Source organism: Aulonocara stuartgranti (genome assembly GCF_965226115.1).
Source record: "Aulonocara stuartgranti genome assembly, chromosome: 7".
NCBI lineage: Eukaryota > Metazoa > Chordata > Actinopteri > Cichliformes > Cichlidae > Aulonocara > Aulonocara stuartgranti.
In genome coordinates, this window is record NC_138945.1 from 48643006 (window position 1) to 48670909 (window position 27904).

The window sequence follows — 27904 nt, forward strand, 5'->3', positions numbered from 1 at the left end:
AATTGAGGAGAGTGAGGCATGCTGCTGTGCATGATGCAATGCAGGTTGAGTTTTCTGCTTAAACTAGCCTGCAGGTTTTGCTCCAGTTAATGTACAGCAATAACGTTTTTCCTCAAGAAGCTGAGCGCAGTGAACAGGAACCAAGTCAATAAAGTTGCCTTATGGGTTTGACAACAGCAGCATACCATTAAATCTGCTCCGTTGTGCAGCTTTCAAATCGTTATTTAAAATCAGAAAAACTGATTCATGCGCACGATGTGAGAGACATCTTTTATTCCTAGCTTTACTTTTATAATTGTCATGTTTTCATTTATGTCATTGCATTAAGTACAAGACTGAAGCTGCGTTTGTCGACACAATGATACCATATTCAGTGAAGAACAGTAAAAGTGCCGCTTTGAAACCCAAGAAACACACCGCCTGTACAAAGACACAGGTTGGCATAGGTTTTTTTTAATTTTATTTAATACAGTATAACTTTAATCACTAGTCATACGAATGATAAACAGGTTATAACAGAACAAATATAAAATTAATGTAGATAATTGTATAATCCTAGCTAATCGTATGAAAACAGCTGTTGAATAATAGAAAAATAAAATAGCGCACATTTGTGTTCATTATTTAAAGGAAAAGTCTACAAAAAAAAAAAAAAAAAAAAAAAAAAAAAGTACACACAAGGATGGTAGACAGAAAAAAACAAAACAAACTTCACTACAAGCAAATTCAATATGAATTCTGTAGCAAAGAACACCCCCCCCCCCCCCCTTCCCTGGCCCCAACGCATAAACACAAGTTTTTGTACATGTACTCAATAATAATAATAATAATAATAATAATAATAATAATAATAATAATAATGGCAAGATACTGGGACCAAATGAAAGCACAGATTACATCCAGTCTGGAGAACTGAAAGCAACAATAATAATGAAAATTATATTTAAGTTTCTGATGCTCACATGGCCCAGAAGGACTTCATAAGGTGTAGGCACAGATTTGTGCTTGGTTCAACTATTCTACCCTCGCTGTCTGGTTTTCCCAGTAAAAATCAGCTCGGTTTGTCCCAGTAAAGCACTATGCAGATTTGTATTCATTTTACAGTAAATTGTTTATATTTAATCATCACTAAATTTACAATAACAATCAAGTTATCCCAGCATCACGTGTAGAGCAAAATAATTACGGTTTTCCTCCTCCAATCCCGTTGCCATAATGACCAATCTCAGAGCATGTTGGGAATAGTTATTTCAAAGTGCTAAGACATGTTTTCGTTTTTTTGTTTTTTTAAAAAGAAAAAAGTATTGCACTACTCATGAGGTCTTAACTGATGTACAGATGCATGCTTAAATGGCATAGTAACTGCAGCATGGGCTGCTCTAAGCAAGTGTGTGAGGATGCATGTGGGGGGCTTAGGAATACATTCCCACAATAACGAAAGCTCAATGGCCCATCTCACTATAAGCGAAGCTGCCATGACTCCATATTTAGCAGAAAGGGTCCTTCTGCTAAATATCAAGGGGGGAAAAACAAGAAGAAAAAAAAAAAAAAAAAAAAAGGCACGATCATGGACTGAAATGAATGATGCCATTTGGGATTTGAGAGGATTCATTTTGGATGTGCTTTACTTATTTGGGCTGGAGGAGAATACATTGATGGAATGAAACTGCTTCTATCCTGACTGTGGTTTCACTTTGTGTTTGGTATGACACTCCTGAGACTATGCAAAAGTAGTTCGTACCATCCATTGCCGTTTTCACCTACGACGTCTGCAGCCAAATCGGTCATTAGTCGGTCTTCAGCCTGCTGGCTCCCAATTAGAAAGTCAGTGAAAAAGCATAATCAGTTTTCCCGCTGCATCTGCCTAAAGCACGCTCTGCATGCCTAAACCGCAGTTCCAGTGGTATAAGCACCCCCCCCCCCCCCTCAGGTCTACACGTGAGAAAGGACAGTGGTGGAAAAATATCCCAATCTGACTCTCCCAAAGCTCAAACATTTATCACGACACACCGTTACTCAACATAGACACGCTTCCAAAGTGAACAGCCATGGTAATGGTTCAAGCAATTTTACCCCAATTTTTCCCAACCGCACTGAGAACAATTTGTCCAAGAACACATGAAACAAGATGGCAGCCACAGTTCCGTCTCATCCGAGGTGGCATTTATTATGGCAAAGAAACACTTATGAAACACTACAGCAGCAGTTAAGGAAAATGAAAGAGCAGTTTTTTGGACTGTGTGTCCATGTTAAAAGGTTCAATGGGATAAACTACTTTTGGGAAAAAAAGAAAAAAAAAAGAAAAAAGATCTTGGACCTGATCTCACGCATGTAACACCACTGTGCTGCGCTGAGCAGTTTCTCCACAATGACGTGCATTTTTGGAGACATGTTCAGCAAATAAACAAAAACGTCACATTGCCAGAAACGTCATCATTAAAAACACTATGTCAACAATCAAGCCTTTTATCATCACAGTCTTGGTCTGCCAAAAAGCTATGGCCTAGTTTTTATTTTTATCTTTTGTAAGGACAGCATCTGTGAGGAAGTTACAGTTCCTGGGCTAACTGATCACAAAACATGGCTTGGAGCTAACAGACTTGACTGCAGGAATCACAGGGCTCATGGACTGGTTTGGAAGGTCATGGCTGAAGCTCACTGATTGGCTGGGATGAGGCCCTGTCTTTGGGCGTGTTCCAAAATGGCATTGTAGCAGAAGTAGTACTGGTCTGGGGTTTGAATGCTGAAGGCCCTCTGTGTTCTCATGCGGTGCACTGTCTGGCACACGTTAAGTGAGCCTACGTCCTGTAGCTGGGACAGACAGATGTCCAGGGCACAGAAGGTACCTGCCAACAACAGCGGGTTAGTGGCAACACTTTAAGATTACAGACAATGAAACGCTATCATGTTGGTTAAAAGCCTTATTCTCATACAGTCTGATAAACATACTCATTCAGGAAAACAGAATATTCAGGTTACTCTTTGCAGGATGTTGCTGTACCAAAAAACCTCCTTGCGATTCTTTTGGCTGCTAGCAGATTGCTGCAGCGACTCACAGTCTGCATCATCATGCAAACTTCTCTGAAAATACTTTGCAACTGCTTGCTCAGTGGTAAGAAATTTTGAAGCCATGCAACGCAAACTAGAAACAGAAGGTTTCCCATCAGAGTAAAAGTTGTGGTTTAGCATTGGAGTCAACACCTTTCAAAAGGCATGACTTATTTTGGAGACAAACCCTCTCTGTATGAGGGTCTGCAGACAGGTAGTCAAATCAGGGCCAACCGCAACAATCTGCTAGTTACCAAAGTAAGGAGAATTTTTGGTGCAGTACTCGCTGTGTGGCTAGTTCACATACTAACAGCCAGCAACCAGTCTCCAACCACTCAGGGAATATAGATTTTGTTTGCGCAACCTGTGGTTGGTGATGGGTTGCTAAGACTGTGTGACTGAGGCCTTAAAGCACAAGCACACCCATCGTGTTGGTCACTTTACATGCATCTATTCATGCAAGCCATGAAGATGCAGGTACCTGCTACAGTATTCTCACCACTAAAGCAATCTTGCATCTTTTCAAATGAAAAGATGCAAGATTTGTTGCTCCATCTAGCTCTGTATAATCTGTGAACGTGAGCTTCTGGATGACTAGATCATTAAAATAGTGGTAAAAACTGACAGGAACAACACTTGTGTTCATCCCAGCTGCAGCGACAGCAGACAACTTTGCTGTTGGGTGCAGTTTGTGAGGCACTGCACGGTGGGTATAAAACGGCCCGAAGCCCTAGAAGAAGGTTTTTATCCCTGCATCTCACCTGTTCTCCCAATCCCTGCACTACAGTGGACCACCATTGGCGGTCCCAGCGGGTGGCCTGTCCACTGAGATCCCAGAGCCTTGACCATTTTTCTCTGTTGTCTCTTCACAGCTCCCAGGAAGTCAATCAGAGTCACTGCTGAGGTGGGGACGCCATAGTCGGGCCAGCTGAGGTACTGGAAATGACTCACTTGTCTCTGTTCACATGTCTGAATACACAAATAAAATTTTACAGGTTATACGCTTTATGATAGAAAATATGTACGACAGAAAATGCATTCTGCTTGTTCAACTGAACCAGGGAGTGGAGTACTTTGAACATTTTAGGGAACGCAAAGAATATGATGAGGATATCAATCCCACTCTGTTACTGGTGCTTTTCAGGCAATGCCAGATATTTTTTGGCTGCAACATTAAGCAAAATGTTTTTTCTCACCTCAGTGTTGTGCAGTTCAAGAGTGGTGTGGTTGTAGTGGCTGTGGCGGTCCACCCTCTGGTTCACTACTGCTATGTGGCCATAGACCTCCTGTCCACCTTCCTCCAGAGGCCAGTACTGCCCACACTTTCTCCGACTGCCTTCGTCGGTCCTGCGACAGAGGGTCAGGACGTATTTGACAAAATTAACACAGATTCAACTTCTAAAAATCAAAACAGATACTTTTAGTTCATCAACTCCATTACCTGGTTGTCATGACAATAACAAGGACATTTTGTTCCCAAACCATCCTCCAGAAATCACCGTAGGTCCTGTCTAGTGGTCCTGCACAATACAAACACCAAAGTCGAAGACAATCAAAATTACAGTGAGTAAAAATAAATAAAATTAAAATCTGATCCCAGCGTAATGAGTCATACTCATTTAACTGCATGGAGTAGCTCCTTAATGAGATACATTAACCCACAATAAAGACAAACATTCAGCTCATTGTGTAAGACTGCCAAATAATTTTGATGGTCTTAGCAGTCGTTTCTGAATCATTGAATTACAGCAGTGAAATGTCTTCAGAAATCAGGATGACATAATCTGTTTATTTTCAGAAATGATCAACTTTGGGCATTTATACAAGAACTGGTCTTCATACAGTCAGCAACTGTTAGTCCCAGAAGTGAGCAAAGGTTTTCCCAGCATTCTCAGAGGTGACGGCGTATTTATGGACACAAGCTTAAGTAAAATACTACAGAGGTCTTCAGGTGCACGGTCATTAGTGTTACTGTTCTTCCCACTGATCTTACAAATGTTCCTGGAAGCCTAGGGATTCCTGTAGTGAGAGAAGAAATGTTGCACTGCAAGTAAAGTTTTGTGCAAGGTTGGGTGTTGAGCGCGTTTTGGTACATGTTGCAAAACCATCAGAAACTGGTCGTATCAGTGCATGAGTGATTATTCTCACTCCCAGCTGTTCAAATACAATTCTACCTGAACTATAGTGTTAAAAAGAAATTAAGAAAGGAGGAACACACTGAAAACACATGAGATCTTAATGTGGGAAAAAAAACAACAACAACTCTGTACTGTGTTAGGAATGAAAGGGTGCTACATCATTGGCTGGAAATGATAATCTACAGAGGGCTGAATTCTAAGAAACCCTGGAGAGAAAAAAAGAAAACAAAAAACCCCAAACGAAAAAAGTGATACAGTGTTGATACAGCAGCTCAAGAGTACTCAGTAGTTTGTATGGCCTCCATGTGATTCTATGCATGCCTGATGACATCAGGTACTCCCCACCAAACCAGTCACGGTGAACGATATTACAGGCAGCACAACATTCTCCCATTCTCCACACCCTTTCATGTTTGTCACATGTGTTCAGGGTGAACATGCCTTGATCTGTAAAAAGCATGGAGTGTGATGGACCTGCCAATTCTGGTATTCTGTGGTAAATGCCAATCGGGTTCAACGGTGCTATGCACCTGTCAGGCTCTTATAGCGCCTTCATGATGTCTGTTTCTGATTGTTTGGTCAGACATGTTCACACCAGTGGCCTACGTGAGGTCATTTTTTAATCACCAAGGGGCAGATACCAGTTCTGATGGGTTAAAGGCGTTCTTCAGCCCTGTCCAGCTCTCCTAGAGTATCTAGCTGTCTCCTGGAATCATCTCCGTGCTATTGAGACTGTGCTGGGGGACACAAACCTTCTGGCAATGGCACACATTGATGTGGAATCCTGGAGGAGCTGGACTACCTGTGCAACCTCTGTAGGGTTCAGGTATCACCTCATGTTACCAGCAGAGACACTGACAATGCTTTGAGCAGTGTACATACCTCCTAGTAACATTTTTCTCCTTGTACTTGTAAGTGTTTATATAAAACCTTACTCCAGAAGAGTTCAATTAATCAGAAATCTGCAGTAACTTACTGTAGAGTAATTTGAAATACACCTTTGAAAGTATTAACTTCTGTTATTATAATATTTATTTTATTGGGCAACAAACTGTCCACCTCAGCTTACTGCCACTGTCCACCTATATGCTTCAGTTACATTTATTGCCATTTATGACACAGCAGTGGTAGTAACAGTGCCCACTTAGACTGATGACCAAATATCCTCATTTAAAAAGGTTCCTTTGTAGTCACACACTAATTTGGCTGTAGGGTCCACTTAACATTACTGATGATATCAGTTTGGCTCATTAACAGGACTGCAGTGTTATGCCACTGGCATAACACTGCAAAACAGTCCTTTTAAATAAATTAACTTGTCGTACCTTGAGTACCAATGTAGGCATTCTTCTGTTTGTAGCCGTCCATGAAACTCGCATTGATGTAGTCTGATCTCTGTGAGAGCAACAAAACTCAGTCACAAAAGGTCAACAGAATGCCAAACACATCATGTCAGTTCAATTGTCGGAGCATTAGAGACTTTAGAGGAGAAAATCCAACAGTTTGGTTACACGTTTGCTTTATAAGCTAGTTGGGTAGGTGTCCCGCTGAGTACTGGGAGTGCAGTAGCCAGTTAGAAGTTTTAAGCTTGACAGCTAAGAGTGACCACGTATGGAACTGATCAAATGAAATGCACATTTTTTAAAACAGCATTTACCTCATTCTTTCTGGGTTTCAAACGAACTCTCGTCTGATCAAGGCACAACACGTCGCCGTAGCGATTCTTCTCCTGATTGTAGGCTGCTCTGTAGACAAAACAAAAGTTTAATGCTGCCGCCCAATGCGGTTTACAATTACAATAACAGTCGACACACACTGAACTAAAGTTTTGCTTTTCTGGTCATGTGCTACTTAGTTACATGTGACATTGAAGTGAGGTCTATAATTTATAGAAGACTTGAAGAATTTATAGAAAACTAGAGGCTAAGTATGCAAAATGAGGAAAAAGATGCAGTCACCAAGCACAGCTATACATTCCACTTTATAAATGCCAATAAGGAACAAAACAAAACATTCTGAAAATATTAGAAAGGTCATCTATTGAAGTCGGGGTTAAAGGACATGCTGTGGAATAGATTGCATTACAATGCTACTAATTTTTGTCCTTCCCAGAATGCACGCTGCACCTACAGCATAAAAAGATTACAGGTATTAATAAACTAATCTTTCTGGCAGCTCTGCTCAGCCAGACAGAATCAGATTTTAAAGTGAGCACTGAATGTGCGCCTGCTGCTCTAAACTCACTGTGCACAGTGGAAGGTTCCGGGTGGTGCTTCTTTGCGTAGCTCCTCGTACTCCTGATGGATGCCCGAGCGCTGTAGCCTGCCGAGGTGCGTCAGCAGCTCCTGCGGGCGCATGGACTCTGGTCCGGGGACGTGAATGGAGGCATCTTCAAAGGGGATGCCCACCAATTCATCCACAGGGTCTATTCTGCCATTCTGGCCCGCCAGTAGCTGCTGGTTCCAGCTGTACGCGTCCAGAGGTAGCAGGCCACCAAGGTGCTGAGGCAGACAGTCTCTGGGGAGGTGCTGGCGCAGCTCGGCCATTTTTACCATCTGAACCTGGAGTTAGGAGAGACATAGACTGAGATGGATTTGTTTTTACCCGCAAAGAAAACGGCATAAAAGGTCAAAGGCACTCTTGCCCGTGAGTTTAACCTGTTAGCACTACCATATCTTGAAGGCAGACTACAATAACTGGATCTCTCTTTTGTGCACTTTACATAAATGTGAAAATACTGCAGTCTTTCTACAGCTGGCATGCAAATACTTGTGTCATCTCACTCAGTTAGGAACCTGCGTATAGGGCTGGGTATCGTCACCGATTTCTAGAATCGATTCGATTCCGATTCACAAGGTCCTGAATCGATTCGATTCAATTCAATTTGAATCTGGGAAATTTTGCCTCAGACAGTCAGAAATATTATAATTCAGATCAGTACATTTACATATTTTTGTATCTATAAAAAGGAAGCTGACACTCGCAAGACTTTATCAAAGGTGTGAGCGTCACAGCAGATGCCTTTGTGTCAAAGTAGCTGAAGATAAAACACAGAAAAAACATGAAGGTGATTTTCCTGGCCTGGGATTTTATTAAAATATTCTGCAGTACATCAAAAACGAAAGAAAACCATTAATCAACTTATGAACATTACCTCTGAAGTTACAGCGGTTTTATTAGAGACACAGCTGAGCGTTTTGCATTTTGTATAATTTTAAAAAGTTTTAATTTGTTCAGAAGCCTGTTGAACGGCAGAAATTAGGTTCTCTTTTCGGAAGTAAGTAAAAGGGGAAAAAAAACCCAAACAAAAACATCGGCCGACAGCGCTGTAAATAACGGTTGTCTTGTGCGTAACAAACAAGTGAATAATGCAGAAAACAGATTTCGGGGATAGACGGGAAACTGTTCTTGAAGTACACTGAGAAAGAGAGAGAGAGCTGTGCATGAAGTGTGATTTTATTGTGGTGGAAGCAAAACAGCAAGAGTCAGAGGGAGTCCATGACGATGTTTATGTGAAGCTTAGTTTGGATCTTCTTTTGCTGCTGGTTCGGTCAATATTGTTTGGACAGAGATCAAACTAACAGCTTTAGAATCAGTGCAAAAAGGGCGTGAACACAAAGCACGGACTGACGAAACAGAATCAGCGAGCTGTCGGCTTTCAGCCCCGACCGTGTCCGTGCCGTCAGGTGAGAAAGGAGACATCTCACCGATTCTGATCCGCGGGTCCGCGCAGTGTGTTTACGTCTTTGTGCCGAAGCCGTGTACCTGCTCTCATTTACTGTTTTAAATGTTTGGTGGTTGTCAAAATTTTGTGAGGTTTCACCAGAGATTCTGGCATTTCGGGCAAAATACATTTATATAAAAAAAACGATTCAGGATTTTAATGAATCTATATCACGTTATCCAAGCCAGAATCGATTTTAATCGATGAATCGATTATTAAAACCCACCCCTACCTGCGTATGTAAAATTGACTTCATGATATGGAACCAATTAAAAAAAGCAACAGGAAGTAGTCAAAACATTTACCCTCTCCCTCAGTTTCTCCTTGAGAAGCAGGCTGAGCAGATTGTAGGGCACTCGAAACCACACCGGGGCACCTACGATCAGCACCTTCTTCAGCCTGGCAGGGAATGCCCCCTGGTGGACAAAGATGGTAAATTACAGTAAACCAAATTCTTTGTTTAGAACTCACATTTTAAACTTCATGATTATATTTATTAATATATTGTAAATTAAGGGGCAACCTCTCCTGTGTTTAGAGTGTAAACACAGGAGATAGATGCACAAGTACCATAAGATAAACTTGGCACTAGGTATTAAGTACACAGTATGTGTACTGTATGTGACTGAGGACAACAGCTGCTCCACAGAGATCAATATGTGGGCACAGAATACATCCCGCTGCTGCTGATGTGACCACATAATAGTCCGTGTTATTGACTCCAGCGGACATACTGCTACATGTTTAAAGTGTAACTCACTTAAATGCAGGCAATTGCAAAAATAAGTACCACTGCCACTGCATATGGATTAAGTAATACTTTAAAGGCTATCAACTCACACAGTGAGCCACTCATTTGCCTTTTTGGACAGTTACTTAAATCCTGGAAGACAAAACATCCATAAATAAATCAGATTACTACTTTCTAAGATGGAAATAAATGTGCAGTTAGCCGTTACTCTAGCCCTGGAAAGGAATGAAGACTTTCAGCTCCTTTAGATCAATGAAAGTACTGTTTACATCTGGTCCTGTGAATAATCCGAGCATGTGCATCTCATTTTTGATGTTTACAGCACCTATTCACTATACTGCACTGAAATCCCAAACCTTGAGCAAGTTGAGAATCTTCTTGCTGAGGTCCAGCTCAAAGTTTGTGTAGTTGGAGCCTGCCATGTCATAGATGAACACTAAGCCATTCCTCTGAGTCTCGAAGCTGTGACACAAAAACAAAAAGGAAAATAATCCGGTTTTTGATATCTTCATTAGGTCATTTAACTCATTCACTGCCATTGACGTCTATAGCCGTCAATTGCAGTGCATGAGTCAATGGGTTTAACTCATTCACTGCCAATGGCTGGCAGTGAATGAGTTAACTACTACCCGTGCTGTCAAGTGGAACTTATTCCCCACACGGCAGATAAACGTCATTTTGGGGAAGACTTAAACAAGTTCCAGTAAGACTGTCTTTTCATGTACAAAATTTGAGTCATAGGATTCCTTCAAAGAAAAGAAACTTTCACTGAAATAAAGCGAGTGATGTGTTTAAGTAAGACGTTTAAAGGCTACAATGCCACACTATGCAGTATTTCAAGGAAAAACAAATACCCAGTACTTTACCCGACACTCTCACCAAAAATTAAAAACAAAATGTGACCGTTTTGTTGCAGCTTCATTCACTGAAATCCATGTTCCTCACCTTTCCACAGCCCGATCCAGGAGGTAGAAGAGGGCCTGAAGCACCACATGGTTGCCTGTCTTGTTGGGGTGATGCAGTTTGGCTGTGTACAAGGCGATGGAGGCCCCTGAAGGGTCTCGTACACTCTGAAAATACACAAGCACACAATACTGGCAGGTTATCATTCAGCAGAGCAAAAGCAGTTTGTCACAATTTTCCAGGCAACTGCTGCCCCCCCCCACCCCCACCCTGTACTGAATTGGGGATTGTTTATTAGTACTGGGTTCATTCTGTATTGTTTATTGTGGAGTTATGAGCAAGGCGGCAGAAAATAAGCAAGATGGACACACACACATAGAAATACCAGCCTTATTCTGAATATCTTTATATCTAGCATTCAAGTGTCTCAAATGCATGAATTATGATGCCATTCTTAGAAACTGTGTGGTTTCCGAAGGAGTTTACTAGAGCTAAGTGTGACAACAACACCCAAACAGAAGTGCAAAAAGAAAGAATGGAAAAAGAAAAATGACCACAGGGGGGCACTTTGGTTCACATGCTGGCTGGTTGCCAGCTCAGAGAAAGGGCTGTCAACAGTTCAACAGAATGAACAATTGTTGTCATTACTGATGCCGCAGGTCTTGGATCTCTTCATTTTCTTCCTGGGGTAAAGACAGAATGCATTTTCTGAGCCAAAGCTGAACTGTGCTGAGAATGGGGGTGCCCGGGGAACCGAGGCTCTTCACTCGAGTGGAGCTGGTGACCAGAGATCCTCTGGAAAAAGCTCCTTTGTAAGTAAATAAGCCTGTATTCTCTGGCACGAGGGCTAAAAATACACCAGACAGGATGTGAAGCCCGCTGCCGAGGCTGGAGAACTCCGACGTCAGGCGAGAGGATGTGTAGCATCAATGCCGCTGTGGCACGTCAGCGGGGAAGGAAAAAAGGGAAATGCGGGAAAATGGGAATGTGTGTGTGCGCGTGTGATTGCATGTGTGTGCGGTGGAAGTCGGCATCTTTAACGGTCACAATTTGGCTGACAAAAGGCCAGGAAACACACTTGGAACGTCAACAAATAGCCTGCACCCCAAAAAGCACATCAGGATGAGGGCTTAGTTTTTGAACATTCAATCTAAGGAATGAAGTAAAGTCATTGTTATTGTTGTTAACGCAGCAGCATTAGAAGCCTGATGAAAAGACACACAAACACTAAACGTCACTGGAATCACTGGGATGAGGTACGTTGTAGAAATTGACTAAACATATACACGCACAATATTAATACACAACATTTCCACGTGGGCACGTTACACATTACACCTTGAATGAATCTAAAAATGTGGAGGATATTTCAGGAACGCACTTACCAACACAGTGAACTTTCCACTGAGCAGCTCGGACCGCAGAGGCTCCTCCTGAGGCTGAAGTCTGACAATTCCTTCTTTAAGACGTGTTTCCTGAAGAAAACAGATCACAGCAGGTGAAGGCAAGCTGTGGGGCAGCTCTAACAGGCCGTCACTTTGAGGTGAATTCCTTTCTGAACAATAGTGAATCACCTGCCTGGCTTTCCTGCCGGGAGGATTCCTCTCTGCTAGCCCCCCCTTCCACTTTCTGTGGAAAGTCTTAAACTTCAGCTTAGGCGTGTCTTTTCAATTATAGTTGATCTTACAGACTTTTTGTGAACAATATTAAACTAGAGATACTTTGAGTTCCCGCTGTTGAAATTGGCCAAATTAAAACGCCTCCTTTAGTTTTAAATGAAGCTTTTCTACAGATTGACGGGAACTGCTGCAGCTCACGATTTCTCTGCAACCCTTTTATTCCTTTTAAGACTGTAAGCACTCGGGTCTTAATGGTAACGGATGTACAGATTCAGACTTCACTAGACTGCCATTACTCCATGAAATACGTCAGAAGGAAACTGTAGAGTTACATATTAGAACACTCCCTTTCCACAAAAAGCATTCTTGGTTAAACCGTACAGCTTTCCTGAAGTGCTTACTTGCCACTCTAAAGATGATTGAAGATTTATTTATTTATAATTATTTATATAGCACCAACAACAACAGTTGCTTCATGGTCTTTATACTTTAAGGTAAACACTTTAATTATACAGAGAAAATCCCAACAATCAGACAAACCCCTATGAGCAAGCACTTGGCAACAGTGGGAAGGAAAAACTCCCTTTTAACAGAAGAAACCTCCAACAGAGACAGACTCAGGGAGGGGCGGCCATCTGCCACGACTTGATCCAGCTCCAACTATATAATTTATCAAAAGGGAACGTTTTAAAGCCTAATCTTAAAAGTAGAGAGAGTCTCTTCCCCAAATGGGTCTGAAATCTGCAGGCTCTGCATCCCAGTCTACTTTTAAATATTCCAGGGACCACAAGTAAACCTGCAGGGTGAGAATGAAGTGCTCTATCGGGGTGATATGGCGCTACGATGTCTTTAAGAGAATATCGTACCAATTTTGCACTCAGTCATATAACAATCTGTGGCCTCAGACCGTAAACACAGGGGGTGATCTGCGAGGCGATTTGTTTTTTAAAACTGGATATTTGCAAGATGCTACATTTTCTATGACCCACAACTATTAAAGTTTATAGATAGTAACCCTGACAGCAAAAAGACTTCAGAAAATTTGTCGTGTCCCCATAATTAAACCCCGACTAATAACCCCCTGCATACTGCAATGCATTTCCTGTTTATTATTTAACATCATCACAGGGAAAAACATGTTTTTGTGCATTTTAAAACCTCACAGTAGCATCTCATTGTACAATAGGAAATGAACAAGTGGCAAATTGATCCTTGAGGTTTATCATTTGCCACTTTCGCGGCACTAAACCAGGTTCGATTCTTCATTTTATGGCAACACTTAAAGCCGACCTCTCATTTCCCTAACCCTCCAAACAAACAGCGCACTGGAAACTTTCCCTCCAAGCCCCCTCCCTTCCCCCATTCTCCTAACGAATGACTTGTCCCCAGCCTCGTCCTGGTGCTGACGCAGCATTAAGCTGTGTTAAATGAGCTGCAGCGTGGTAGGGGAGACTAATCCTTCTTAAAGTCACACCGAAGGCGGTCATGAGCGAGCCAGCTACTCACTGGTGAATGCTACCTTGATGACTGAAATGACTTTACAAGAAAAGGACGGTGCCACAAGTACAATCATTAAGAAGGTAGAATTTGTGTGAAACTTGCCTGGCAACTTTTTGTTTGTCGATTTGATAAATGCCATTCTGCATGTTCATATTTTGAGCAGTATTGACATTTAGAGGGTAAACCCCCCAAAAAACAAAACCTGCAGTAGGACCTGATGCCCTGAAAGTTTCACCTTTATCAGTTTCTGACTTGATAGTCATTTCACCAGATGTCCTTTCTGTGACACGTAGTGTCAGGTGAGTCCTCAGATTCACCTAATCCTTTTTTCATTTTGACTCTTTGGTGATCTCTCGATATCCCCGCACAAGAAGATTATACAGCCAGCATGCTACAGATATACAGTATGTTTTTAAACTTTTTTCACTGCATTTCTCCCCAGGGAGGTGGCTAAGAGCACAACAAGCAAACAGGAAGCAAAAAAAGAGAAGATCAGCCATGTCTATTTGACATGAATAGCTGTCATTTGCCTGTTATGCTTCAAAAAGGCTCCAAAATACAAAAGACAAGATCACCCCCACCCCACCCCCACAAAGTAAACTGAAAAAAAGTCACGTGCCATCTAGTTCACTTGACCTCTAACACAAAGTAGTTACATCCAGCACTATTTTTGTGTTAACATGGTTTAGCATGCACGCCCAACATGTGAAACTTCATGTTCCTCCTTTAGACAGACTTCATAACCTCAGCTGACCAAACCAGCCCCTATTTTGATTCGCAACAAGCTTTCTGGAAAGCTTGAAAAGCCTGAATACCGCTTCTTGAAATATCCCCCGATGTAAAATTAAAAAATAAAATAAGTGCGCGAGTTGGTGTGTGTGTCAGGCCCCGAGGTTTGTGATGCATCTGCTCAGGCCATCTCTTGCTTGGCAACAGCCTCTGAGGAAATATGCTCAATGAAAAAGGGCCTTGTGCTGCCATTTCTGGGCACAGTGAAGACACCCCACACTCGTCAACCAAGAGGGACGCTTGTTGTCAACTGCAGCAGATTTTATAAAAACTACACAGAAACCCAGAATATAGCACTAAGTGTACATTTTCTTTGGAACAAGTCAGTAAACTGTAGTTATACGTCAGAAGCAACGTGTTACAGATTCATAACAGTCTGCTGCTCTCAGTTAGAAATCTAAATTTAGAGCAGCTATTAACTGGAAACCATCTTTTCACCAAAACAACTGCTATAAGCTTGAGATGAGTCAGGGCTTCAATTTTTTTCCCTCCTTTAAAGGAGCTAAACCTAACCTAACGCAGGGGGCTTGTTTGGGTGCAGTTTGACCCTGGCTGACGGAGGCGCAGCGTCACATATCACATCATTGTCACTAAGGTGTTCTTTCACCTGCTTGTGACCTTAAGCAAAGCAGAGGAGCGGCCTTATAAAAACAGCACCCATCTGCACAGCCCACAGTGACAACACTAATCCAATCTCTGCCTTTAGCTGATCTCACCATTGTACCATAAGGATGTGTGCCCCCCCTTCAAATGTGGGATAAATTAGTTTCAGGATTTTTCTTTATTTTTTTTTTAAATATACCCACACTTTGAGATTTTGGAGTAGTCAAAGTGCGAATTAAAACTTGCCAACCACTTAAATTGTGTTTAGTTTGCCCGGCGTTTTCAGTTTCTCTTAGATTGAAAACTATTTTGTTCTAAACCTGAAAAAAAAAACTGAATCTGAAATTTATTTATAAAATTTCAGGTGAGATCTGGGGAAGTTTTTTTTGTTTGGTTTGGTTTTTAATATTGCTGGGAGGGAGAGAAAAATGGGAAAAGAAAAAAAAAAACCCCACTTATACTGAATGTTATCTATTGCGTTTAAGTGTTTCGAGCTCTAGCCACTCCCGTGTGTGTGACACAGCAAACCCAGGTGAAATGAAAGATAACATTGTTTGGTTATGTAAATGAAATCAAAACCTTGCCAGGACAAAGCCAAGAACAGCCTTGTATCAATGCACCCGTTTAACAAGCTTAAACATACATGGCAGGTATGTTTTACACAACCGTAGCACTGTTGATACTGAACTGTATGTAGGACCTGTTTAAATACTATGTACTAAAAAACAAACAAAAAACCCTCCAAAACTTCCAGCTTCATATTCAGTGTATCCTCAGATTTAATGGGGACTTGTAAACTTAGCTGTAGGCTGAAATTACAGTAGACTCCTTCAACTGAAGGGGATGAATCCACAGCAGCAGAGGGAGGACAGAGGAAAGGGCTGATAATGACTGATGCCCTTACCCTGTAACTGTGGAACAGCTCGATGGCTCGGAGGACGTCAAACTTGCGAGCCATGAGGAACTTGACGGCCAATTCCCTGGACAGCGGAGACACTCCATGCTGACTGGTCCACTTGTTGATTTCCTCCAGAAACTGCCTGGTAGCCTGAAACACACACAGATGTTGTCAGAAAACTCTGCTGTCCCAAAATCTGAGGGTCAAGCAGGAAGGAAGTGAAACTGGGGGTTTGAACTTGATACATCCTCAAAGGAAGTGCTATCTACGGCCCCAGAGATTATTTGATGCAATGTTATGGCCTGCTGCAGTGGGGGATATGCTGCTGTATATCCTTGAGAATGAAGTAAAGAATGTAGCAACAAGCAGAAAGAAGATGAAGTAAACATTTACACCAAAATGAACACAAAAGTGGAGTGACACATGCAAATGGACACGTGTACATTACGGGGAGACATTTGTTGCTCGAAATAAAACTCGCAGCCTGAAGCATGAGCTGGGGAAGATAACCGAATCCTGCAAACTGGTGTTTATGACATGAAGCTGCTTTAATGACAAGGCTGCACAGACTTTTAATAGTACTTGGCAGTGAAATTACTTGTCTAGCTGTGGAGCACCAGCTTTTTTTTTTTTATAAAAAAACAAAACAAAACAAAAAAGCCCACACAACACGGGTAAAGTCGTGTGTCCTGAGCTTGCTCGAACTGAAAGGTGTGTGTGCCTTGTTCCAAGAAATGGAACTGCGTGTCAGCATTATTCTTTCAAGAGAAGATGATTAATTGGCCATCAAACTCTGCATCTGAGGTGAAGATGATAATTGGTTTCTTAGGAAATCTGGCTGCAACTACAGGAAAGAATCTCTAATGGACCGAAACAGAATGGCAAGAAGCGTGAAAACAGCAACTGATGTTATGATTACTGGGGGTTATCTGGCATTAATGCCCAATATTTGCTCCCCTTTTGTGGTCTCTGCTAACAGTAAGGGAAACATCTGGCTCTTTAGCTCCCAAACACTCCATATTTTCACTAGCCTTTTGTTAACTTTGTCTATGTGCCACATGGTGCTGAGCAGGTACAGCCAGCTGAAAACTGCTGCAGCCAAAAATGACACCATGAGTGATGAAAATGAGCCAAAACACGAACGCTGCATGCGCCAACTCCATAAAGCTCTGCACAGCTGCAGGGAACTGCAAACTCACGGCACTCCTCTGTGGGATCGTCACATGTGATGCCTATAAATATGTTTTTATAACTTCCTTAAGTAACAAAGTTCTCTCCCTTTTAAAAAGTGTGCTTTCAGCATTGTGATACCTTTAATGTCTTGCTGGCTTCATGCTGCACTTGTAATTTAGAAAAATGTGTTTAACTTCGAGGCCTTCAGCTCATCTTGGAAGTAACTTCTGCATTTAGCCTGCAGTCATTCAGGGGCTTCCTGCCTCTCCCCTCTTATTATATACACTCCCTCAGCCCCCCCCTCCCCTTCCAATCTCTGCGTTAGCGAGTCAGCACCAAGTGAATCCTTCAAAAAGACGACAGGAGGAGGCAATGAAAGCTCACGCTTTCAGAAAACACAGGGTTCCGCTTTTCTGCTCAGGCACGGCAGCAGTGGGGCACGCTCGGGAGACAGGAAGTCAAGTTCAGGGAATCCGCAGCTCTTCAGGAATACAGAACGATCCCTGATGAGCGCCGAGCCTGAAGACAGGATGCCACTGTCTCCCCTCGGCAGAGCTAGTGCTTTCAAAAGCAGGAGGGCCTGCAGCTTTTGCTCTGTTCAAGAGGCCTTAGCATGCAAGGGATGAGGGATGATTGCACCTGACAGGGCTGAGGCCTGTTGACATCCGATTCTCATGGGAAAAAAATGTGGAAGGGAAGCGGGGGAGGGTATAATGAGTTATGAGGTTTTCACTGTAGAGAAGATACAATGTGTCATAAAATGTGGGAATGGCCAACAGAGAAGAGCAAGGAAAATAAAAATCCTGGAATGAGCCATTAAGATACACCTGCTGCGATACTTCTGAATGTATGTACTTCATGGTACTTTCTTCTGAGCAGCTGGGGAAAAGCTGCCGACACAAAATTACTGCAAACTCATTAATGTGTCCTACACAGACATGCAAACAAAAAGGGGCCATTAAGGGTCCATTCCTCTAAATGTTTGCCCCGCCACATGCCTGCCTGGAATTCCTGCCACGGAAAAGTGACAACCGTGTCTGCAGATTTCTCTTGTGAATCCAGTATGCCAGATTCCAAACAACAGGGTTTAGAGAGATGGAAAACAAACAAACAAACAAAAGAAATCTGTCCATTATTGGTCCAACAACCAGAAACAAGCGAAACCAATAAGGTCCTGTTTTGGACCACGGAGCTAGGTCCAGTTTACCCAGCGCCCTTTGCAGATCTGTGCGATACACAAGCAGTGGACTTCGGACTAGTTTGTTTTGTTAGATATACCTCCATTAAAATATATTGGAAATATTTGCAGGGAAAACTGTGATAAATCTACTCAGCGATAACAAGAAAAAAAAAAAAAAAAAAAAAAATCTAACATACATGCGATCCGCAAGTGGGCTTGACAAGCGAAGTCCTCAGTCAAAGCAAACGCATTTGACGCAACTCGCAACTTTAAAGAAAATGATCCAGATTCATAACATTTATTGGCTTCTTCCTCTGGCCGCCACCTCTCCAGCACATTTCATGACATTCAACGTGGGATGTTTCCTTTGCTTTGGCTCCGAGTACAGCTATTTCCTAATATTACAAAATTCTAGTCTACAAATCTAAAAGCACAACAGGTATTTAATATGGGCCTTGTGCTCTTTGTTGTTGCTGCAACGTTAAGCGTTTGCGCTCTTTTGTTGGCCAAAGACCGCTTCCTGTCAGGTTACCTTCAGGTACACTCAGGTTTCCAAAAACTTCAGCGGTCTGACAGCTGCTCATAGCCTTTTAAGGACAGCCTGCCAACTCCAGGTGGTGACCCTGTGTTCCAGTAGAAGCCAGTCTTGTTTGGCTTTTCTACACTGGGGCCATATCTGCCAAGAGTGGAATGTGAGGATGAACCAGTTTGTTTTCATGATAGCACACCGGATTGCTGTGGAAGACTCACTGCAGAGGAGTGACTTATTCAATTCCTGGAGGATGCATAAATATTTGGCTGACTTGCCCCACTTTTGAAATAACTGGAGATTTTCTTTTTTCCTTGAAGTTCAATTACTTAAAACAAAACAAAACAAAAACAAAAAAAACAAAAAAAAAACAACACCACTTGATTCGAGCTTATGTGTCCTGCCATAGCCAGAGGGATTTCTGTGAGCACAGAATGAGTTTGTATCTAGTCACAAGTCATCCTGACTGCAGAGAGAAACATTTTCTGGCCTGACGTTACATAATCCTGTTTTTGTTGTGAGTGTTGTTCGCTGGTTGTGGCGGACGATGACAGACAATAACTAATTGATCAGATTTGCTGTGGTTGCGACCTCCTGTGTTGGGAGTTAACTGATGAAGTTGTGATTGATTATTAGCGCTAAAAGCAAAGATCCAGTTGTACAAACGTGTTACAACACCCCACCCTAAAGGGGTCACTGCTACAGGAAGATGTCTGCTATAGGGAGAAAGGGGCTATAATCAGCAGCAGTCAGGAGTTAACAGATTCAAGAAACTAATGAACCATGATATCACTTTCACACCTTTATAATGCTGCACTTTGCATTGTGGAAATCATTACTGATAGCAGCATACTGGCAATGCATTCATTTAGTCAGCATTTCCACTTTGACAACTGAAAGTTGATTAACACACATTATCCTCTACACTCCTATTTTCTGTGTGATCCAAATGTCATGCCACACGACTATTATTATAGTACATTCCCCTACATTCATTGACAACCTTTATTCTATGCTGCTTCAACCCACGTTCTTCTAAGACTAAGGCTCCTGCCACAACTGCCCACCATGCTACGAGCATGCATGTTGAAAAAGTAGTTCATCAATAATGACTAAATAATCTTGCAATTTGTCTCCAAGGAACAACGTCGTGGTAAGCTGCAATTACCATCCAATACTGCTATACTTTTTATGTCAAGGTAACTCCAGGGTGACTATTTTGAGCAACAATGCTGCCAATCAGTTATCGTGATTACTTTCTATTCATTTTTGTGAATAAAACATCCCAGTCACATCTTCCTTGTGTCTGAGTTAAGATCCATGTGCAAAGGTTTTGTTCTGTCCAGTCATCAGTAGAAAAACTGTATTTAGTAAACCAGGATCAAAAACTCTTAACTGGACAGAAAAACAAAGCACTGTTTGCATAAACTTTGCCTGATGAGGGTCTGAGGCCCAACATGTTATAAGTAAAACAAGTCAATTCTTTCTGTGCATGTTTACTTCAAATAAGCTTACAGTAAACAATAATATTTGCTCCATATTGATATAATGGCATCAGAAAGTTGCTGCAGATTTGTCGACTGCACGACCATTATGTGAAGGTGCTCTATTGGATTGAGATCTGGTGATTGTGGAGGTCACCTGAGTTCAGTCTCACATTCAAGATCCAAGTTTTGTGACATGCTCTGTTATCCTGCTGAAAGCAGCCATCAGGAGACGGGGATGGACATGGTCAGCAACAAAATCTAAGTAACTTCAGGGGTCTAAAGGATGCTCAGTTGCCATTAGGAGACCTAAGTGTGTCAGGAAAATATCCCTCACACTATTATACAACCAGCCTGAAACGATAATACAAGGGAGATGGCTCCATTTTTTCATATTCTTTATGCAAAATTTTTCCAATTTTTTTTTTATTTTCTGATTTTGGTGAACAAGTATCATCTACTTCAAAGTTTAACATGTTGTGGGTTCAGAGATGCTGTTCTGCACACCATGGATGTAACAAGTGGTTATCAGACAAGCCAACTCACCCTCACCTCAAATTTCTTCTGTTGTCCAATTAGCCTCAATTTCCCCTTTCTTAACTGACAGTTGTGACACCCACGTGGTCCCCTGCCACTGTAGGCCATCTGCTCCAACGTTCAATATGTTGTGGCTTCGGAGATGCTCTTCTGCACACCTCTTGTTGTAACAAGTGGATATTGAGTCACTGTCGCCTTCCCATCAGCTTAATTTTTTCATACCAGTCTCTGTATCCCCCCCAACTTCTCTTCCGCATCCTGATGCTCACTTTGAACTGCAACAGGTTCTTATTGATCAGTTCTTCATGCCTAAAATGCACCGAGTTGCTGCTATATGGCTGATTAGAAACTCTCATTAACCAGCAGTTGAATGGTACATAATGAAGCACCTGATTAATGTGCAAACTGGAATTTTCACATGTACCACAATGCTTGGTTATAAGAACTGGTCCTGAATGTCTCAGTACTGACATCAATAATCAGTCCACTGTATTTATAATCCGAGAAGGATTCGTGGTGACTGTATCAGTGTGTCAGCTTATATTTTATGGAAGGATTACTGAAAACAGTGCTGCAGGGGTGTCTGCAGTGTCATGCTTACACTTTGATCTTAGGAAGAAGGCTGATGCATTTCTTCATCATTCCCCCCCCCCCCGCCCGCCCGGGATTCATGGCTGCCCGTCACATGGTTTTTCCAGCATTTATTTGATTACAGATGCCATGCTAATCTATTTACAAATGTAGGACTGCTGTTGCCAAGCGCCTTCGATTCACTTCACTGAGTCCCATTTGGCACGAGTCAATACCAAAACAGGAAGTCAATAACGTCACTATCTCCCTATTCCCACTTTCCCTCACTCTGCTGCTTCCGGGGAGTAGACTCTACTCAACACACACACTCTGTAACTCATAAAGTCCCCCCACCCAGAGTCTAGTGGAAATACTTTTAACAGCTGCCTTTAGAATGAAGTACCACTACACCAGTGTATACTCCCAAGAGAACACACACACACACACACACACACACACACGGCTGCAGATGTAATGAGGGCGTCCGGTACCCTAGCAGGGGCCCTGGCTCACACAGGAAATGGAGCAGGCAGATAAGGAGCTTTCTGCTGGCCAGATGATGAGGACTCGGTGGAAAGAGAAAGCACGAGCATGACTGGCACCGAGAAGTAGTATATATGAGAAATCGAGCTTCTGCAAAGTCATAGTTATTCCACCACAGTAACTGCACTGCTCTGCTGATGCTGGATTTCGAAATAATTGGGTAAGCTTAACAGCGAGATAACTTCAACTGGTTATGTCTAAACCAGAAGCTGATGAAATCTTACATAATCTAATACGACAGCCATACATAAACCCCTACCTTCATGAATGAGTTAGACTGCTGTTGATTCAACTTGAATTTATTTTTAGAGGCAGCAGTCTGTGGTGCTTTTATTATTATTTTTTTTTTTTTTAAACTGAATTATATTGAGAAACGTCCTCTACTATCTCGAGTATCATCAGTGACATCAATGAGGTGGAAAAAATACCAGAAACTGTACGACAACCCATAGAGGATCAAACACTGATTTCTGAGAACAGATGGTTATGCTAACTTTACATTTAACACCCCCCCCCCCAAAAAAAACAAAACAAAACAAAAGAAGCACAACTAATAAAATGTGGAATGCATTTGTTTGCAAATCATATAAACTCTGTATTAGGGCTGGGCTATATCATACCGTTCACGGTAATACCGGTGTAATTTTGGGCAACGATAAGAAAATGAAATATCGCGATAGAATATGGGTAAAACGCGAATGCGCAGCCCTATGTTTACATACGCACATGGTGGCGACACAGAATGAGAAGAGCGAAAGTGGATCGTTGAATGAAACGGATGAACCAGAACTGGTTTGTAAAAATGCTGCAACTTCAGTGGTGTGGAACTGGTCTGGCTTTCATCCGTCAGATACACAACAAAGCACTATTTTTGGTAGAGCATGCTAGCAGGCCGTCGTTATTACCGTGTTGTTTGGAAAATACGGCACACTTAAAATCAATCCTTTGATTTTTCTGAAAATCGACAGTGCCCCTTATAATCCCGTGTGCCTTATGTATGAATTCTGGTTGTGTTGACTGACCTCGAAATGAAAATCTGTCAAATGTTTCAGTACGACTTTGCTAAGCTACGAACCCGCACCGCTTGATGGATTGTCGGAGCATTACGGCTATTGTAGCCAGGCGTCTCGCGGAGTCATATGTACTGTGCTTCAACATAATATTACCGTATTGTGTGTATAAGCTATTTTTAAGTTTTGTGGATATTATACATGGTTATGCTGAGGATATGTCGGCCAGTTTCCACTGGAAATGCCTTTTGGTTAAACTGTCAGCAAGGAATTTGCATTTGCACTGTTACGTTTTTATATAACTAATGCACATAAAAAAAAGCTGCTTGTTTAAGTGAAAATACATTGATGGGTTTGTTGCACTAATAAAGTTGTGGAGTTGTAAAGTATTTTGTCTAGTGTCAATTATATCGTCAGTTATATCGTTATCGTAAATTTTCAAATGTATATCGTGATAAATATTTTTGGTCATATCGCCCTGCTCTACTCTGTATGTAATTGAGAAAAAACACAAAGGCAGTTTTGGGTCTTTGCATTTCATGATGCATGACCTATCTGGACTGCAGGCAGGCCACCTTAGCAGCTGGTCTTACTACTCAACCGTACTGCTACAATATGTGCAGAATGTGAATGACATTACAGTTCTTGAGTAAACAAAGCCGTCCCAGAAAGAAGGGAAAACCTGTGTGGCAGTAAATGCTTAAAAACCTGTTTATAACATTCATGTCGCCTTCACTGAGCTCCAAGTTACCAATGTCAGTGGTCATTGCAGGCTGTATGTTGACAAATTATCCAGATAGCAGCATTGCAGCATCCATGACTTCCAAATCAAAATTCCAAGTTTTCATTCATCCACCACAGTTTTTCCACTTTGACTTCAGTCCATCTTTTATGAGCTGGGATCCTGAGAAGCTGATAGCATTTCTGGATCTCTCACATTGTGTTTTAACTCACATTTGTAAATGCAGTTTTTGGTACGTCTCCCATAGCCCACGCAGATTTTATTTTATTTTTTTAAAACTCAGAAGAGCATTTGATTTTAAATGCAGAGCCGCCCCAGGGCCCAAAAAAGAAAAATCAGGGCCGATAAATATTGGTTTTTGGCCTCGTGTGCAGGGATTTCTCTGGATTCTCTGAATCTGTTAATGATACCATGTACTACAGATAATGAGAAGCCTAAACTTTTACTTTGAGAAACATCCTAGTTAAACTGTTGCCCATGCGGTCTTTTGCAGAGCGCTGAGCCTCTTCCCATCTTCTGACTGAAAAGCCTCACAGGGATGTTCTTTTTATACCCAATCATATTACAAACTAACCTAATTATTTCTGAGATGTTCTGCCAGAAACCTCCCTTCCTCCCCCCACAGTACACAGACTTTACAGTCTTTCGTGGCCCCAGTCTCAGTTTATCTGATCATTCATCTCGGTGCTATTTTCAATTACATTTCTATTTACATTTTTGCACACATGCTATTTTTCCTGAAAACAGCCAATACCGAATAGCACATCACAAACACTTTAGTTATCAAATCTGAGTCAGAGGCTCACTCATGTTGAGCAAACGTTTCAAAATAAGTTAAATAACAGTTTGCGAGGAGAAAGAAGAAACATGCACGACACTGGTTCAGTCTCTTAACCACATAGAGGAAGTCAACCAAATCCTCAAGCACTTAAAGCAACATTTTTCAATACAGAAAGTGGAAAATCCATTCTGCAAGCTAGAGCATATAGTCAGGACTGGATCATGTGACCCTGAATCCTCCCTTTGTTATGCTGCAATAGGTGTAGGCTGCTGGGGGATTCCCATGATGCATTGAGTATTTCTTCTTCAGTCACCTTTCTCCCACACCGTGTGTTAATAAACCTCTCTGCATTGAATCATTACTGTTATTAATCTCTGGCTCCCTTCCACAGCATGTATTTTGTCCCATCTTCCTCCCCTCACCCCAGCTGGTCGCGGCAGATAGCCTCCCTTCTCAGAGCCTGGTTCTGCTCGAGGTTTCTTCCTTCCCACTGTTACCAAAGGGCTTGCTCATAGGGAGTCATGACTGTTGTAGGGGCTACCTTACAATATAAAGTATGCACACAAAGCTTCCATTAAATGCATGTAAAATTATCCATCCATTCTCTTTCACTTATACTTATTAGGGTTGTGGGGAGGCTGGAGTCTATCCCAACTGCCATAGGGCGAGAGGTGGGCTACACTTTGGACAGGTTGCGAGACGGTCACATGACTAACACAGACAGACAACCATTCAGACCTATGAGCAGTTAAGAATCACCACTTAACATAACCCCACTGACTGCATGTGTTTACAGTGTCGGAGGAAGCCAGAGTACCTGGAGAGAACCCACCTAGACACTGAGTGAGAAAAAAAAAAATCATTATCAAAGAATATGGGCAAAACGGAAGCAACACTTCCTTTATAATTTTGTTGACCTTGACTACAGGTTCACTCTTGCCCGTTTGTTTTCCTCTCTCTGCCGTCTTCATTGTGCTCACTTCTGTTCTCTCCGACTTTGTGCTGTTACCCAAAAGTTCAACTGTAACAGCGAAGCAGAACTTACAAACCAATGAAAGGCATAAACTGCTCCTCATTTATAACAATATTCAGACTGACTACAGGCTGCTACTGGACGTAAACTTCCTTTCGACTTGCTCTCACCTGGATCAGGAGCTGTACTGCAGACAAACAATGAAGCGCAGAACCGGAATAGAAATCTTTAACAAACTAAAAAGTGCGCAAATAAAGTACATCAGCTCCTTTGCTGGTATATCACTAGTTGCCAGCAGACTAGTGGCTTGAAAAGCTAAAATTAGCAAATAATCTCTGGTGATTTAGGTTACATTAGCTAAGCTAATCACTGATTTGTGTCATGAAATTACCCCTGCATATTCTTTCTGGTGCAGCAACTCAAGTCTTATCTAGAGTATTAATGACAAACCACACTGCTGAAGAAGCAACTCCTCTGTGAGAGACTGAATCATCATAACACCAAGAACACTGGGCAGTTTTCTTTAGGGGTGGTGTGATGAAATTGAGGGACACTTGAGCACCCCTAAAAAGAGTCTGAACTCGCCTATGTAAGATACCGATACCAGCATCGGCATCGATACCATCGATATTTCGATCTGCCCACCTCTACCATTCATGCATAACTCTACTACTACACTCTGTTTTATAGCTAGGTCTGTAAAAGATTTCCATCCTCATATGATTAAATACTTGAAATCGCAGGAATATTCAACTCAAAAATCACAAGTCAAAAAAGAGCAAACAAGTAAATCTTTACACTTGAGGACCTGTTCAGACATTATCGCAAACAAACAAAAACAAAGGCTGGCTGCTTATCTGTCCATCATCTAAGGGATTTATCAAGAAAATCCTTCTGCTCCAATAATCAAGAGTCTCATCATTCCTAGAATAAACGCTCCGTTCTTCGGGCTCAGAGTTCTTGAAGCCTAGAATGAGCCAATAGGCCAATTCCTGTTCTTGGAATAGTTTTCTCAGAATTCTCCCACTTCTCACTACTTCCAAGCCTCGAAGTAGAAAAACAGGCCAATAATGTCGAAAACGATATGATAACTTAAAGCTGGTGTTTAAAAGTGTGGGGACAGAGTTTGCACGGCTATTTTTACTTAAAGCAAACAACAAAGTACTGAAATATTTGAGAGAAACGCACTTCCTCCATCCTTAACTTGGAAAGTGCGGCGATATGTGCGTTAAAATGTGCTCGGATGGCACGGCATGACTCTTTACGCTGAGCCAAGTTTCTACTGTGTACATTTTGTCAAAGACCGGCCAGCGTTTCCGACTCTCGCGGCCAAGCAGTTTCCCGTCAATACACCGTGTTTAACTACGACACACGAAACAAACATGCCCCCCTTCCCTTCCATTTTCTAGGGGGGCGATAAAGACAAGCTCGGCCTGTGCTGCAGCCCATCAGCTCAGCCGCTGACAGTGATGCAAAGAGAGCAGTAATGCGCCAGAAATCGATACAATATTTCCGCTCGGCATTCAGGACCGTTTCGGAGCACAGCCACCATTTGCGCACTCGCAGTACACAGGGCAAAAAAAGCCTCCAGGTAGAGTCTCGAGACTGAAAGATTTTTATTTATTTATTTATTGTTAGCCAACATAACCCAGAAACGAAGAAGTGTAAAAGACACGGACTCTCAGGGCCTACCTGCTCTTCCTCCGCTGATAAAGTAGCTGCCATGATTCCCGTCAAATCTTTGACCACTTCTTTTTTTGTTTCCTTCCCGACACTGATCCGTTTCATACAGCAGAGGATGGCGGTGATGTCGGTGTGTCTGTCCCTCGTGTGAAAAAACGGGGTTTGGAGGAGGAGGTGGTGGAGGAGGTGGAAGAGGAGGGGGAGGGTTGTCCCTCTCGCTCACAAACTTGAAGGCATTTAAAAACGCCACAGTTTTCAGCCGAGTGTGTTTGCTTCTGATACCGCCTGCGATCGCGAAGCACGCGGGCCAATTAGCATAAATCTACCAGTCTACAAACTCGAGCGAGCCGCTGATGTGTCAGATTTCACCGAGAAGGAAATTAGAAATGGAAAAGGGAAGGAGGGGGGAAAAGCACGGCGCTCGGAACAGCCTAGACGAGGACTCGCTTCATTCAGCTCGGGTTCAGACCGTGTTCAGCACACGTCGGACTGCGGCTGCCCGCTGCCTCCTCCAAGCCATGTATCGCAAGTTTTGAAGCTGTGAACCTCGCCTTTATGCTGTGAGACGGTGACACGCGCACGACCCTGAGCACCGCGAGAGACAGCAGGCTTTTCTCTCTGCGTATTGCTGCGCCCCCCCCTAGTGGATAAGTCGAGAACATGACGAAAGCACACTGACCTCCGCCTTCATTCATAAAAATAGAAAACTAACAGGGGAAAAAACGT

The 27904-nt window shown here is 42.3% G+C and overlaps 1 protein-coding gene across 1 annotated transcript; it reads right to left on the bottom strand.

Moving 5' to 3' along the window:
* Positions 1–620: 620 nt before the first annotated feature.
* Positions 621–27904, bottom strand: ptpn9a (protein tyrosine phosphatase non-receptor type 9a). The gene is made up of 13 exons (XM_082540407.1): positions 27188–27904; positions 15980–16123; positions 11950–12039; positions 10607–10731; positions 10018–10123; positions 9216–9326; positions 7431–7747; positions 6844–6931; positions 6512–6581; positions 4490–4568; positions 4245–4395; positions 3810–4017; positions 621–2846 (listed from the first exon to the last, which is right to left on the bottom strand). Exons 1-13 carry the CDS (start codon positions 27281–27283, stop codon positions 2656–2658), a joined length of 1776 nt encoding a protein of 591 aa, XP_082396533.1. The 5' UTR covers positions 27284–27904; the 3' UTR covers positions 621–2655.

Coding starts and splice junctions, on each gene's coding strand:
- ptpn9a (XM_082540407.1), bottom strand. CDS start 27,283: ATGAAACGGATCAGTGTCGGGAAGGAAACAAAAAAAGAAGTGGTCAAA. Junction 16,124..27,187: donor TATCAGCGGAGGAAGAGCAG/GTAGGCCCTGAG, acceptor TGTGTGTTTCAG/GCTACCAGGCAGTTTCTGGA. Junction 10,124..10,606: donor CTGGATCGGGCTGTGGAAAG/GTGAGGAACATG, acceptor TTTGTGTCACAG/CTTCGAGACTCAGAGGAATG.